Below are 17,195 nucleotides of genomic sequence, written 5' to 3'. Positions count from 1 at the left end.
CAGTGGCCTCCATAATTCTTAAATGGAATAAGTTTCAGAATCATTGGAATCTCCCGCGATGAAGCTAACTCCAAGGGCCTTTCACTCACTCACCGCAGGCAGGTTGGTGGTCTTTCCGTCTTCGACCGACTCCTCTCTGGCCTTGCTCCCCCAGCTCTCTCTGGGCTCTGTCCCCCAAATATTCCTACAGGCCGCACAAGATCTGCCTGCAACCCTCTCATGGTTAAACTGCCAAAATCAAGACTCCCTGCTCACCTTCACTCCTTCATGCCTCTTTTCTCCCGCCTCTGGAACAAACCCCCTCACTCTCTTCAATCCCACTCCACCCTCCAGGTCTTTAAAACAGCTGTTCACCACCATCTCTTATCTTCCCCCATCCAAAACCTTGATCTTTTCTACCCCTGCTAGTTTCACCCCAAATCCACTTTTTTGAAATACCAACTTCTGTCCTGGAAGTCCTTGGTGTCCTTGTGTTTTATACTTCTCCCACCCCACCCCCCCCCCCCAAGCCCTCTCCCTCCCACAGATCTCACTGCTCTTAAATGTTGTGTTTGTGTGCTTCCCCTTCTCTTCCCATCTTGTCTTCCGCTCCCTCTTTTTATATATTTTGTTTGTCTGTTTGATTTGTTTGTGAAATAAATGTTAGCTCTTTCACGAGCCTCGATTCAGTGTACAAAAGAAAAAAAAAGAAAAAAGTTTGGAACAACCAGGACTCTTCCTAGAGCTGGCCGCCTGTGACTGCAGGAAGAAGTTCGACTCTTCCTCGAGCTGACACAAGAAAGCCCACAGAATCTTGTTTATCGCAGTCTGAGAGTCCTTTAGGTGCTTTTTTGCAAACTCCAAGCAGGCTTTCATGTCTTTCGATGAGGAGAGGCTTCCGTCTGGCCACTCCACCATAAAGCCCAGATCGGTGGAGTGTTGCAGTGATGGTTGTCCTTCTGGAAGTTTGTCCCATCTCCACACAGGATCTCTGGAGCTCAGCCAGAGTGACCATCGGGTTCTTGGTCACTTCTCTTACCAAGGCCCTTCTCCCCCGATTGCTCAGTTTGGCCGGGCGGCCAGCTCTAGGAAGAGTCCTGGTTGTTCCAAACTTCTTCCATTTAAGAATGATGGAGGCCATTGTGCTCTTGGGAACCTTCAATGCAGCAGAAATTTTTTTGAAGGCTTCCCCAGATCTGTGCCTCGACACAATCCTGTCTCTGAGCTCGGCAGGCAGTTCCTTCGACCTCATGGCTTGGTTTTTGCTCTGATATGCATTGTCAGCTGTGAGACCTTATATAGACAGGTGTGTACCTTTCCAAATCATGTCCAATCAATTGAATTTACCACAGGTGGACTCCAATCAAGGTGTAGAAACATCTCAAAGATGATCAAGAGAAATGGGAGGCACCTGAGCTAAATTTCAAGTGCCATAGCAAAGGGTATGAATACTTATGTCAATGTGATATTTCAGTTTTTTCTTTTTAATAAATTTGCAAAACTTTCTAAAATCCTGTTTTCTCTTTGTCATTTTGGGGTATTGAATGTAGATTGATGAGGGAAAAAATGAATTTAAACGATTTCAGTATAAGGCTGCAACATAACAAAATGTGAAAAACGTGAAGGGGTCTGAATACTTTCTGAATGCACTGTAGTTAACCTGGTTGGTGCAGAGAAGGATTCAATTCTTCAACCACTCTCACCACAAGTCAGATGCCACTCTTAGTTTATTCTACAGATATTTTCATGACAAATGTTCTGCTGGCCTTTCTAGCTTAGTATTTGGTCGTCGGACTCTGCTTGCCAGCTCTGCACATCCATATGCTGTAACTGATCCAAAGTGTAGAAGAAAATGCAAATAGGTTTTTTTTTCCCTCGTGCTGTCTCACTTTGGAATCTACTTCCTGTAGCATACATCCCATGATCCTCTTATATACGCAGCTTTAAGAGAAATATGAATTCCTACTCACTACGTCTTTGAAGTTTCATTCTATTTCGCCACGTTTGTAGTTGAACTGGCTGTTTTATGCCTCCGCCGACGAATTCGTCGGAGGAATTATGTTTTCAGGTTGTCCGTCCGTCCGTGATAGGGTTTCGTTACCGCGATAACTTGAACGGCTGAAGAGATCTTAGTCACACTTGGTACAGGTATGTACAATGACGTAAAGATGAACTGATTATAATTTGGGGTCAAGAGGTCAAAGGTCAAAGTATTATCGGTCTATAACTTGAGAATGGCTGAAGTGACCTAATTCAAACTTGGTATAGATATGTATGCTGATGTAAAGATTAAGTGATTAGATTTTGGGGTCCTGAGGTCAAAGGTCAAAGTACTATAGGTCTATAACTTGAGAATTGCTGAAGTGATCTAATTCAAACTTGGTAGAGATATGTATGCTGATGTAAAGATTAAGTGATTAGATTTTGGGGTCCCGAGGTCAAAGGTCACGCCAGGTAAAAATGTGATAACTTGTGAATAGCTGAAGGGATTTAAATTAAAGCTTGGTGCAGGTATGTATAATGTAAACATCAACTGATTTAATTTTGGGGTCAGAGGTCAGAGGTCATATCAGGCAAAAATGTGATAACTTGAGAACAGCTGAATGGATTTAAAGGAAACTTGTTACAAGTTTTATAATGATGTAATAACGTCGGTGGAGGCAAATCAGTCGATGTTGTGACGTCGAATAGTGTCTTTCTAGTTTATTTTTTGTCTTGTATTTCAAGGTGGCTGCTCACCATGGTGAGATTTGGCATTGCCATCACCACTTTTGTGAATGTTTTTAGGCCAGGGGAGCTTTCTTCCAGTTATGAGAAAAGTCATCGAATCCATCATTGCTTCTGATATCAAGACATTGCTATTTTCAAACATCCTGATCTCTGACCAGTTTCGATTCTCTCCTAGTCACTCAACTCTGGACAGATTTCTGCTCCTTTTTCGGCAATGCTTGTGGGCTCTCGATGTCAAACAAGGTCAGGATCGTCTCCCTGCACATATCTCGGGCATTCGACAGTCTGGCATCCTTTGCTTGTCAAACTCTCTGCCTGTTAGTACAGCGGATAAGCTCTCATATTTTAACAAATTGTGCATTTTTTGAGAAAAGCATGAAATTTCTAGCATAGTTAGTATATACCATAAGGTTTATTTTCAGATGTGGAGGGAAGTCAGATTTGACCTCTGAGGACCGTGAGAGGTCAAATCCAAAATGGCCGCCAGTCCACCGGGTCTAATGTTCAAACCTCATCTGCTCCATCATTTGAACACCTGGCTTTTAAACTCTCTGGTCACACACAGTCAGTCATGGCTGTTGTCTACCGCCCTCCCAAACCACACCCATCATTCCTGTCTGACTTCTCCTACTTTCTGACCCAGCTATGTTCCCTCTCCCCCTCAATCCTCCTCCTTGGTGATTTCAATATCCACATGGACTCCACTGACTCCACGCTAAGCACTGACTTCACTGATTTACTCACCTGCTTTAACCTCACTCAACATGTCAACTTTCCCACCCATAACCGTGGTCACATTTTGGACCTTGTCTGCTCTACTGGACTAATTTTGCACCATCTCTCTGGCTCCGACCTCACTCTCTCTGACCACCTAGCCATCACTCTGACCATCAACATCCCCACCCCAGCACCAAGGCATTATCGCACTATCAACTTCCGTAAGCTAAACGCTCTTTCACCTACCTCATTCTCATCGACCCTCTCTGAAAAAATGTCCACTTCTCCCTTCGTTGACCTCCACACCCCTTCTGACCTCACTGACTACTACAACCACACTCTCTCCTCCTGCCTTGACCAACTTGCGCCTATAAAAACCAAAACAGTTTCTTTCACCCATTCTGCTCCCTGGTTTACCCCTGACCTCCGCCTGATGAAAACTCGTGCTCGCCAACTTGAAAGACTCCGCAATAAAACAGGTCTCACAGTTCACTCCCAGGCCTACAAGGACCACATACAACACTATAAAGATGCCCTCTCCCACGCCCGCTCCGCCTACTACTCTCAAATTATCCACTCTGGCTCCGGAAACCCAAAAGCACTCTTCTCTACAATAAACAAACTCCTCAGCCCCCTGAACACCACCACCCAGTCCTTCACAATAGACAACTGCATCTCCTTCCTTTCATTCTTCCAACGCAAAATTGAAAACATCTACAACAGCTTGACCACCGCCGCACCTGCTCCCCCTCAAACCACCTGCCCCCCCTTATCCTGCCATCCCCTGTCTCAATTCTCCCCAGTCTCCCCTACTGACCTCTCTGAACTCCTCATCGGAATGAAAACTGCCACCTGCACTCTTGACCCCATCCCCTCCAGCTTTGTCAAGGCCTCCCTTCCTGCTCTCTCTCCACTTATCATTGCAACAATAAACTCCTCCCTGTCTACAGGCATCGTCCCACCATCCCACAAAATTGCTGCTGTTACCCCCATTCTGAAAAAACCTGGACTAAACCCTGACACCCTAAATAACTTCAGACCCATCTGCAACCTACCCTTTCTGTCAAAGGTTTTGGAACATGCTGTAGCCACTCAACTCAAACATCACCTCTCTGCCAATAACCTGTATGAAACATTCCAATCCGGATTCCGCTCCTACCACAGTACTGAAACTGCTCTCCTCAAAATCACCAACGACCTTCTCCTCTCCTCTGACGCTGGCAACCTCAACATTCTCATCCTCCTCGACCTCAGCGCCGCCTTTGACACCATCGACCACACCATCCTCCTCACCCGACTTGAAACCACCTTTAACGTTACCGGCACTGCCCTCTCTTGGATTAAATCATACCTCTCTGACAGACGTCAGTTCATCTCCATCAATAACTGCAAATCCCCCACTGCTCCCCTCCCCCAAGGTGTCCCCCAAGGTTCAGTTCTTGGCCCCCTCCTCTTCATCCTTTACCTGTCCCCCCTCGGTCACTTAATCCGCCGTCATGGTCTCCAATTCCACTGCTTCGCCGATGACATCCAGCTTTTCATCTCCACCAAGTCCATCTCCACCGCCACCCACTCTATCCTGACAAACCATCACTGAAATAAAATCCTGGCTTCAAATCAACTTCCTCAAACTTAACTGTGATAAATCTGAAATAATCATCATTGGCCCAAAAACGCTCACCAAGTCCACCCATAACTTTGCCCTCAACATCGACGGTTTCCCAGTATCCACCTCCCCTCACATCCGGAATCTTGGCATCATCTTTGACCAAACCCTCTCCTTCGACAAATACACTAAACAGATCACAAAGACAGCCTTCTTTCACCTGAAAAACATCGCCCGTCTCCGTCCATCCCTCTCCTCCGTGGCTGCAGAAACCCTCATCCACGCCTTCATCACTTCCCGTCTGGACTACTGCAATAGCCTCCTTTATGGTTCACCCTCAACAATCACCAATAAACTCCAATACATTCAGAACTCCGCTGCCCGTCTACTCACCCATTCCCGGACCCGTGACCACATCACCCCCGTCCTTTACAAGCTTCATTGGCTCCCCATCTCCCAGAGAATCCAGTACAAAATCCTCCTCTTGACCTACAAAGCCCTCCATAACCTGGCCCCATCCTACCTGGCTGACCTCCTCTCCAGACACACTCCCACCCGCAACCTCCGCTCTGCTGGTACCAACCTCCTGACCCCCCCCCCCCCCCCCATCCGGACCAAATTTAGATCCTGGGGGGACAGGGCCTTCTCCATCGCTGTTCCCACCCTCTGGAACTCGCTACCTCACACCATCAGAGACTCCTCCTCACTCACCACATTCAAAACATCACTCAAGACCCACCTGTTCAACACTGCATTCAACATTTAACCCACAGCATCTAACCCCTGACTATCTCCTCTCCTTCTCCCTCCTTTGTGCTTTGAATATTTCCCTATTGATTCTTCTTTTTTGCAATTGTTTTTATGTTTTGCTATGCATTATGTTTTGCACTCTGTCAAAGCGTCTTTGGGCTTCCTGAAAAGCGCTATATAAAATAAATGCATTATTATTATTATTATTATTAAACGTGCTTATAGGTGTCATCCCAACTAAATTGGGGATGCCCATTCATTTGGTGATACTTTTGAGATCGCCAGAACTCAAGGACATGCATTTAGGTCACGGTCAAGGTCAAATTACGTTAAATATCTATTTTTATGATACTGCAGTTGGAACTGCTATTGGAAAAAGTTCATTTGAAGTTTTAAAACTTTATTTTTTCAGGTACAGGGATAGGTACAGAACACCGAAAGACCAGAAATGATGAAAAAAAAGTGTTTACACTGCAAGGAATGATGCAATAACCTCTGAAAAAATAACTGTAGTTAACCAAGTATGTCCACCAAAGCTTACATTAAATCAAGTGCAATGATGAAAATTGGTAATGATCTAAATCTGACAGTCTCCAGAACAGAAGCACAGTGCAGTGCACTTGAATGCAGCTTTGGCACACTTGCAGCGTCCAGTGCACCCTTTCTTGCAGCCACAGTCGATCAATTCATGGCACGATTTTGATGCTTCAGGAAGAGTGGTCCAAAGAGGCTGCCACCCAGTTGTCTCCTTTGTCCAGCCCCAGTCAGGTGGGTCTGGCATCTCTGGATCCATGACCAATGTCTGGTTCCAACAGTTGGCCTGGTAGCAAGTGCGCTTGATGTGCTGCTTGAGTGCTGCCTGGGTTGGAGGAATGTTCTCTAGAGTTCTACACTTCTGTGTGAAGAGCCGTTTCCTGGCATCATTCACTTCCGTGCTCTCACTGGTTCTATCGTACATCAGCACCACAAATCGCTCTAGCAGTAACATTGAGCCTTCACTGACCTCACTTGGCATGCCTAGGAGTTCATTGAAAGCATCATTCACCTCTGGGCATCCCCAATTTAGTTGGAAATGACACCTATAATGTTTTTCTACACTATTTGGTTCCAAAATTAAGCGCGTTTGAACATTAGACTCGGTGGACTGGCGGCCATTTTGGATTTGACCTCTCACGGTTTTCAGAGGTTAAATCTGACTTCCCTCCACATCTGAAAATAAACCTTATGGTATGCACTAACTATGTTAAAAAGTTCATGCTTTTCTCATAAAATGCACAATTTTTGTGTTTATCTGCTGCACTACGTTGGTTTCAATGCCACATTCATTCCTGGATTTCTGACTTCCTCCACTCACGTAGTTAACTTGCTGCCATCAATGGAACATTCCCCTCCCCTCTCAGTGGAGGCTGGAGTTCCCCAAGGCAGTGTTTGTGGCCATGTGTTGTTCCTCATCGATATAAACGACCTCTGGATGTTCTGAAATACCCTCTATTCCCTTTCTCAGAGGGTTCCACATTGTGTCATCCTGATCTGGAAATGATTAGACTTTTGTCATGAGGCCTTGAGGAGGAATGATTAGAAGAGCCTTGGGGCAAGCAGCATTATGTGGGTAGCAGGTTTTCACTTTCTGAGACTTGGAATACAAGAGAAAGAGAGCATAGCAACCCATCGATAAGGTGAATTGTCTTTTTGCAGGTCAGTATGATCACGCTTTTATTTTATTTTTTCCCTTCTCGCAGAAGCATGTGACCGGAAATGACTGCATCTTGAGTATAAAAGTGGACAAGTGCTGAGGCCTAGCGTGTTTTGGCCTGAGAAAGTCCATTTGTTTAGCGAATGAAACATTGCCTGAAACTAGGAATGCTTTCGCTTCTTTGTTACCAAGTTGGTCGGTTGTGTGTCCATTTTCGGTATGTGGTATTTTTATTTGGAAGCAAGAAAAGCTCTACTTAAATTGGCAGTAAGACCATTTCACTAAAATTGTAACCGTACTCAGCATTTGATATTTCACTGTTTGGCTGTACGAATTTGATTAATAATACAAATGTGAATTTTCATTTTCACAATACTGTATTTTCTGCTGATAGCCATTTAACCGTCGTGCTCGCTTAGATTTCATTTTTACAAAAGGAAGAGTAATGTACCGTTTGAGGATTTGGTCCAGTCAATTTTGAACCGCATATGGCATCTCGTTTTGAATGTTGTTGGAGTGAATCTCAAATACTAGGCCTGAGTGCAAATCTCTGCTTCCTGCTATTTTCATTTGCTTTCCCTTGCTTCTCCATTTCCCTGCAGTTCCAGCTGATACCAAAATACATCGGGCTCGTCTTCCTCGCGCTGAGCGTCACATATGGCATCTGTTCTCCTATCGTCGGCTACCTGTGTGATCTCAAACCTGTAATAATTGCAATCATTAATATATATATATTTAATACTTTCGATTCGATGAATCAGAGGAATGTTCAGGAAAAATGTTTTTTTTTGTTTTGTTTTTTTTCAATCTTAATTTGCATGTTTCTGTAGACAGAATAGGAAAGTTAGGTACACGGCAGGAATATTTATTGGTTTATTTTGCATTGACTAGTTTTGAACAAGATGTTCTTTGCCTTCCAACAGTCTCTCAACAACGTCTCCGCGACATCCACTTAAAAAAAAAAAAAAAAATTGTATACCAAATCGAGGCTTGTGTAAAAGCTAACATTGATCACAAAAAGACAAACTGACACATAAAACATATGATAAAGAGAGCGAGAGACAAGATGAAGAGGAGGGACATCAGGAGATCTGTGGGAGGGAGAGGGCTTGGGGGAAGGAGGCATGGGAAGGGGAGGGGGGGAGAGGTAAAAAAAAAACAACACATGGACACTGCTAGGACTTCCAGGAAAGAAGTTGGTATTTCAAAAAAAAAGTCGATATGGGGTGAATTAATGGGGGTAGAAAAGATCAAGGTTTTGGATGGGGGAAGATAAGAGATGGTGGTGATGGCTTCCTTCTCAAGGGTTTGCATTTGAATTGGCATTATAAAATGCTACTCGTATTATTTATCTCTTCCATTACATCCAAACTCGGAGAATGAGGAAGAGTATCCACAGGCAATCATTGGTGAGGGAGTCGGCAAAGTTTCCAAATTTAGAGTCGACTGCAGGAGTGTAGCAACGTCGGGATAAAATGAGAGCTGTAATTTACATGCAAGGGGATGAAGAACCCTGACGAGAAAAGCGGAGTAAGGTCAAATCGAGCCGGTACTACAAGAGACCTGACTTTCCTTGGGAGCATTTGTCTCTGACGCATACCTCCAGTTTCGTACTCGTGTCACCCACAGCCTTTGTGGAAGCAGAAATGGTCATCTGTGTTCACAGCTCACAACTCCTCGGAACAGTGACATTCATTCCGAATGGAATATTTTGTGGAGTGAGCGAGACGGTGCAGATAATATGAACAGAGCATTCAATGGAAGTTTTTTTTTGTCATATCGTCTGTGGATATCGGAGATTCAATTTCATCTTTTCAACATTGTCTTGGGCCTCATTTAAATTTTTTTTTTTTTTTTTTTACCAGGTAAACAGTTTAGTACCTTGCTTGTTCAGAACCCCTCCGAGTTTTTATGTCATTGCTTCGTTTATGGATGGATGTTCATTGATAGATCAGATCAAGCATGTCCTTGTGCATATCATGAATTTCAGCCTTTCTGCAATTTTAAACATGTATTTTTGTTTATTTAACCCCTTTTAAGACTGCTTCCAGTCAGTAGCTTGCAGAGTCAAAGCTTCATTACTCAGAACAACACCGTGTTTGTGGACAGTCACCAACAACAAGGCTAATACCATATGTGACCATGTGTTGCGTTACAGCACCTCCGTCGACCTTCGATGGTGATTGGCTCCTTGGTGTCTGGCATCTGCTTTTGTACGATGGGACCTGCTCCCTTCATACACACACACCAGTAGGGTTCTGTCTGCACTTTTTCCCCATTATTAGACATTATAGCGAATACACATTATAACGAACTGCACTCCGCGCGAATGTGTTTGTGTGTTTTTTCTCGAACCGTCGCGTTTATTAAGAATTGGAGAGGAGCTTTTCCTTATGGGCAGCTCAATTTCACGAATTGGGCCCATTTTTGTTTGTAATGATTGCAATCGATTTGCTGAGAGGTGATCGATTGCTTTTGCGACCTGCAGGTGACATGCTATTGATTCTTTTCGATTTGCAATGGAGGAGGCCTTTCTGCATTTAGATTGCACATAGTATGGTGCTTGTACCGCGGCATTCCATGGCTATTCTCCACCGTCGTTGCGGATCCAGTGTTCCCTGGATTTGTGCTAGGTGACTGTTTTAGCCATTGACCTGCTCAGATCGGGTGGTGTGCGTGTGTATATATATATATATATATATATATATATATATATATATATATATATATATATATATATATATATATATATATATATATATATATATATATATATATATATATATATATATATATATATATATATATGTGTCCATATGTACTATTTATAATGTTAGATTGTCTGTAAAGTATGTGCAGTACTGTACCATTACAATGCGAGTACGTCTATAAAGTGAGGACCAACATTTATAAACTAGAACATCACTCGGTAGAGCGCAAACCTCCGCCAGGCTGAACAGTTTACGTTTTGTATCCCACTGATAGGTCGGATCTGGATTCGGCCTTAAACAAAATCTAATCTACTTGTTCTTGTCACTTACCCAACTCATCCACAAAGGTTCGTCATAAGTGGTTCACAACTTTTGAGATATCATGCTATACAATATATCGTTTTTTATCCTATCAATGGTGAAGAATCACTTTAAAAAATTTCCAGATCCGAATCTTCACCAAAATTCCTGTTCACGAACAAACAAAAAACAAACAGACGGGTGAAAACACAACCTCCATTTAACCTCGATGGCGCAGGTAATGAACGGTTAATATATTTGAGAGATAAAAATTTACATGAGTTCTGAATATACTCTGGAGGTCGTTTCAAAACTTAAGTAAAAATGGACTTAAACACAATTAATAAATTGAAAAATACCAAATAGAAAAGGGTGTCACATGGATTATTGAATATATGTAAAGATAGATTTGATTTTTCCATTTATAATAAGTGTTACTTTATCACGAACAGTTGATGGAAATCCCAAGAAAGTGCTTTTCGTTTCATATTAAGCTGATTTCTTTTGATCACATCAAATTTAATAATTTTGCAACTGGGCTCAAATGTTTATACCCACTGTATGTCGACATGTGCATCAATATATGTGAAATTTCTGTCTCATCCTTTCCCCACAGACAGTTGTGGATCGTGGTGCTGAGCCTGGCCATTAATGGCCTTGCTTTGGGTTTTACTGTTGTTCCCATATTCTCCGAGATTTTGGACATGGCCCTGTGAGTACAATGTACAATTTAAATACGAATATGTAAGAACATCTTTCCAATATTTTTGACGTATCCTTGTTGTTGTTGTTTTTTTTTTTGCAGTCAAAATGGCTTTGAGGAAGGACTGAGTACAATGGGGCTTGTATCAGGACTGTTTGGCAGTATGTGGTCTGTTGGGTGAGAAGTTCATCATGCGGGCTTTGTGCCTCGTAATCTTCACCTTGTAACGTGTAGAGTAAGAAAATGTTTGAATTGTCCATTTTTGGCTTTCGATTTGTGTGCATGACACCCTTTATGGTAAGTGCATTAATTGTTTTGCCCATAAACCAAGTGGGCTATGCTGTGGACATCTCTAATCTTTTCGAAGTACAATTATATGAATGAATGAATGAATGAATGAATGAATGATCGTTTTAAGGCCATTTTCCCCGCTAGAGCAGGGGTTAGCCTTGCGGGCCCCATGACAATCATGGTTCCCTGTTTGAGGCAATGTTTTTATGGCCGGATGCCCTTCCTGACGCCAACCCTTAGTCGCCTCTTACAATGCGCAGGGATACGGTGTACCTATTCTAAACCGGGGTACACACCGGGAATTATGAACAATTATGAAATCATATTTTAATTTTTCTTTTTGATTGGTGATGAAGTATCTTTAAAATATTCCAATTACACACCAACATTTATACATCTATTTGGTCAAGGGGTTAAAGACTTTTACATTCCATGGGTGTGCTTTACTTTGCTTTTACATTCCATGGGTATGAGTTTGATCCCATTGGATAAGTTGAATTGATTGGCACAGGTGATATTGGCACACAAATATGTGTCCAAGGAGACCCGGTCCTGATCTCTTGCTTGAGACAGTCTCTGCCTATTGCCTAGATAAGCACCAGCCTGTCTACAGTTATGTGATTGGGGCGAATTCCAAAATGATTGTCTGTCAGGTGAGAAGTTCATCATGTGGGTTTGACGGGATGGAGGCCAAAACTCACTGTGGGGCAGATGGCAGCTGCATCACTCTTCTGATCTGGAATTTATTTCATGTTGGTTTGGTAAATGTGAATATGTTCTTCAGTCCCAGCAAGTCTTAGTCTCAATCTCTTGCTCGGGAGTTATTGTCAAATGAAGCAGCCTATATATTTCTATAACCAGCTACAAGAAGACGAGATTGTCTTGAACTTATTTGGCGACACCGCTCGGGCTGGCAGGCACTTGGCAGATGTTGCTGTTTTCATATTCAACATTTTTTGACAAACTTCTGCTGTATACAGTGCCTAAAGAAAGTATTCACACCCCTTGACTTTTTCACATTTTGGTGTTTCAGCCTGAATTTAAAATGGATAAATTGAGATTTGTAATGTGATAATGTCAGTGAATTTTTTTTTAGAAACTTTTACAAAATAATTCAAAATGAAAAGCTGAAGTGTCTCAAGTCAATATTCAACACCTTTGCTATGACTAAATTGAGCTCGGGTGCAACCAATTTCCTTTGATCATCCTTGAGATGTTTTGATCATCCTCCACAACTTGACTGGAGTCTACCTGTTGCCAATTCAATTGATTGGACGTGATTTAGAAAGAAACACACCTTTCTATATGAGGTCCTACAGCTGACAGTGCTTGTCAGAGCAGAGAATCTACCATGAGTCCAAGGAACTGTCTGTAGAACTCCAAGACAGAATTGTGAGGAGGCATATATCTGGGGAAGGGTATAAAACAATTTATGGAGTGATGAAAGTTCCCATGAGCACAGTGAGCTCCATCATTAGGAAATGGAAAGAATGGAACTACCTTGACTCTTCCTCGAGCTGGCTGGCCAACGAAACTGAGCAACCGGGTAAGAAGGACCACATCCAAGAACCCAATGACCACAAAACTACAGAGTTCCTTGGCTGACATGGGAGAACCTGCTAGAAGGACAACAGTCTCCACAGCACTTCACACATCTCGGCTTTATGGGAGAGTGGCCAGACAGAAGCTGCTCCTGAAAAAAAGGCACATGACAGCATCTCTGGACTTTGCAAAAAGGCACATGCAAGACTGTGAGAGCATGAGGCGAATTACTTGGTGGTCTGATGAGACGAAAATTGAACTCTTTGGCCTGAATGCAAAGCGCTACATCTGACAGACACCAAACACTGCTCATCACCCATCTAACACCATCCCTAACGTGAAGCATAGTGTTGGCAGCATCATGCTATGGGGATGCTTTTCAGCGGCGGGGACTGTGAGACTTGGAAAGATAGAGGGAACAATGAATGGAGCCAAATACAGGCAAATCATTGAGGAGAACCTGCTTCAGAGTGCAAATGACCTTTGACTGCGTTGAAGATTTATCTTCCAACAGGACAATGACCGCAAGCACACAGCCAAAGCAACACTGGAATGGCTTCAGAACAAGAATGTGAAAGTCCTTGAGTGTGAAACCAATGCCCAGACATGATTCCCATTGAGAATCTGTGAGAGGACTTGAAGATTGCTGTTCACCGACGCTCCCCATCCAATTTGACAAACCTTGAGCAAATCTACAAGGAAGAATGGGAGAAATTCCACAGATCCATATATGCAAAGCTGATACAGATGTAGCAAAGAAAAGTGGAAGCTGTAATCGCTGCCTCAGGGGGTTGAATACTTCTGTAAATTAGATGCTGTATTTCTGTATTTCATTTTTCATTAATTTTTTTTTAAATTATAAATAAATAAATAAAAAATACCACTTTGACATTATGGGTATTATTATATGTAAATCAGTGATGAAAAATCTTAGTTTATTCCATTTGAAATTCAGGCTGTAACATAACAAAATGTGAAAAAGTCAAGGGATGGGAATACTTTCTGAGGGCACTGTCAACTAACTAACAACTGTCACAGTGTAAAGATAAATATTTTTTTTATAACTGAGCAGTTTTGAAATGGAAATGTGCTTTTGTTTCTTACCCACAGCAATTTCATTGGACCAACCCTTGGGGGTTACCTCAATGACCACTTAAACTTCCAATGGGCCGCTACCATCCAGGGGTTCTTGATGCTTGTCCTAGTAAGTGGATATGATTTTACAAGTATGGCGTTCATTGTTAAACATGCCGTATTGTTATTCATGCAAAACATTGTTTTTCATTTTGCGTTAATTACATTTGATTGTTTTTACATTTGACAAGTGATAGCTATTCAACATCTTTGATTATTACTCTCGCCCCGAAGGGGATGCGAGACTATTGCAGCGACCTTGTCTGTCTGTCTGCTTGTTTGGCTGTGTCTTTCTCAGCGTCGATATTGCACTTCAGAAATGTTTTTCTCTGCAACCGCTTTCCCGATCGATGCAAAACTTTAAACATAGGAGGAATTCCCCATGGAGAATATTTTATTGATAACTCTGACATCATTGATATGACAGCCATATTGAATTAAAGGGAAAAAAAATGGACGACTGTTTCTCTGAAACTGCTCACTGGAAACAATTAAATTTTGGCACATGTCATCAACTTCCTATGAGGTATATAGGGTGATAACGATTATGTCATTGTTGAAGTGGTATTCCAGCCATAATTGGTTGAATCAAAATCCTTATACAAAAAATCTGAAACTTCACATTTGATCTATGACCCGATATGAGTGAAGAATTTTAATTTATGACGTCATTGGTCAGGTGGACAAGATGATTTACATTTTTTTTTTTTTTAGCGTTTTTATTTTTATTCCAATATGGCTACCGGTCCACCTGACCAATAACCATCTAAAGGTGGTTATTGGTCAGGTGGACCGGTAGCCATATTGGAATAAAAATAAAAACGCTTAAAAAAAATCTTCTCCAGAAACGCTTCACAGATTGATGCGAAACTTCATACATATATGATCGACTAGCCATGGGGAATATAGTTTTAATTATTTATTTTTTTCATATTCACCTTTATTGCTGCAATTTAGCCTTGATGTGCACAGCAGTGGTTGTTCAGTATCCTAATAATTGATCAATAAAGTTACGGATAATGGCAATGTATGTAACATAAGTTGCATGGGTGATACCGGTATATGGGCAATAATGGCAATGGGCCATAATAGTAGCGTGTTCAGTTAATGATGGTATTTTTGTTCCAAATGAGCACACGAGCTAAGACTATGCACTCTGCGAGTGCCATTCTCGTTAACCATTGCAAATGGAGCAGAATACTTTCTCATTAAACTGACCGATATTATATATAGCCTAAGCGAGGTGAGTTGTTGAATGGAATCTGCTTTGACATCGTACATGGCTCAGGACAGCAGGATGTCTCTGAGGTACCGTTGTTATTATTATTATTATTATTATTCTTATTATTAATCTAAGTGTGAAATCGGTTCCCAGGCCAATTGCATGCTCCCCCCAGTGCTTTTCAGCCAGGGTGTCGCTTCAAGGATGATATCTTTTCGACAGGACATTAAGCTGGCTAACTCATCTGTTTGCGTTCATTTGTGAATTTTAAAGATCCCACTATCTTTTGAAAGCAGGACATTGTGTGCTGGTGACATGGCCAAATTCCAAATTCTTACTGACGTACAAGGGACACTGCATCAGCAGGATCGCATGCTTCACAACCAGAAACCATGCAAGAAGCAGCTAAGTGATTTTTTTTTTTCTTTCTTGTAATTTGTTCAGGTTGCCGACAATAACTTGCCTACTCTCAACGAAAGACTTAACAAAATATCCTTAGGATCTTTAACATCGACCAACTATGCTGCCAGATGGAACCTCAGATTAGCCTCCCAACTAACAGACTGCGTGTTCATTGATGTGACACTACCTGTGAAGCACCAGTATGACATTTTATAATCAGGACAGCCATCGAACCCAGGATAGACAGCTCAAAGGCAGGTAAGATGTGATCTATTTGATACTAAAAGCTCACTATTAAAAGTTAAACCAATTTTCGGCTGATAAATATTCGTGTTCATCGTTGCTCATCAGTGGAGGTTGAGACTTTGCTTTGGCAACACCGATGCCCTGGAAAGCTTGCATTTTCGATGAAACCTTTTCAAGAATTTTTTACGTCGTAGCCCATCAGGCAGAGCCGTCTAGAACAGTGTTTGTCCGTCTGTATGTATGTATGTATGTATGTATGTATGTCCCCTCAAACGTATACCAATCAGAGCTGAGAATCTGGTCACATGACAGGGTGATGTGATTACGTCTAATGTCATTACAGCGGTGCAGCAGCTGACTCTCCACACACCGCCATGTTGATCTATATTTCATTCAAGCCGAACATATCGTCGAACCTGTCATATATCATAATCGCCATGCTCTACCTTTACCTTTTTCATTCAGTGTGAAACACAAACAAACCGATTGTTAAAATGACCATAAAATATCGAAAGCATCGGCGTTACATCTCTTCCAACAATACGGTATGTATAGGCCTTAGGCGTTATGACTCAACTTCCGCTTTGGACAAATTAAGCCCGGGTTTCTTAATACAGTAGTATCGTTTCAGTAGTATCGTTTTCGTAGTAATAATTATATTATAGTAAATATAACCATAACACTTTAATCCCAATGTCGTGAATGGAAAGTTGATGGATTGAAGCGGTGTAACCGCGGAAGTAAGGAATTCACCTCGGTTTTAAAATATATATATAATTTTCGTAATAATAATGTAACGTTATTATTATAGTAAATCTAATTGTAACACCAATCCCTTTGTAGTGACTGCAACATTACTGGAGGTTAAATATATATCTTGTATTTATTAAAGTAGCGGCAGTTTTGTGTCCGGCCGACATGCTACGTCATTACGTATATGATGTCATTACGGCGTAAACACCCGCTCACTTCCAGAGCTGCAGGAAAGGTCATTCCTCTTTGGGGTATATAGATTACAGTCGATCTATGGTCAGGTCTCAATAACATTTGGTGTGTTCATTTACCAAGGTTCTTGTGGAGAGATCGCCAAGTGGTTTTAGCATTCGAGCAAGTACTCCTTTCAAAACCCATAAGGAATGGCTGGCTTGGCAAGCGCTAGCTAGCTGCTT

At 42.0% G+C, this 17,195-nt stretch overlaps 1 protein-coding gene across 6 annotated transcripts in view; it reads left to right on the top strand.

Annotated features, from left to right (window-relative positions):
• SLC18B1 (solute carrier family 18 member B1) overlaps positions 1-17,195 on the top strand; it is an 80,085-nt gene that overhangs the window by 61,549 nt on the left and 1,341 nt on the right. For all 6 annotated transcript variants that reach the window (XM_078786438.1, XM_068130257.2, XM_078786441.1 and 3 more), the window contains exons 8-12: positions 8,078-8,179; positions 9,634-9,725; positions 11,103-11,198; positions 11,292-11,366; positions 14,133-14,226. In XM_078786438.1, the coding sequence (XP_078642564.1) occupies positions 8,078-8,179; positions 9,634-9,725; positions 11,103-11,198; positions 11,292-11,366; positions 14,133-14,226 (459 nt within the window). The remainder of the gene's footprint in view (positions 1-8,077; positions 8,180-9,633; positions 9,726-11,102; positions 11,199-11,291; positions 11,367-14,132; positions 14,227-17,195) is intronic.

Source organism: Myxine glutinosa, chromosome 11, assembly GCF_964187855.1.
Source record: "Myxine glutinosa chromosome 11, kmMyxGlut1.1, whole genome shotgun sequence".
In the NCBI taxonomy this organism is placed as follows: domain Eukaryota; kingdom Metazoa; phylum Chordata; class Myxini; order Myxiniformes; family Myxinidae; genus Myxine; species Myxine glutinosa.
This window is presented reverse-complemented; position numbering and strand designations above follow the sequence as displayed.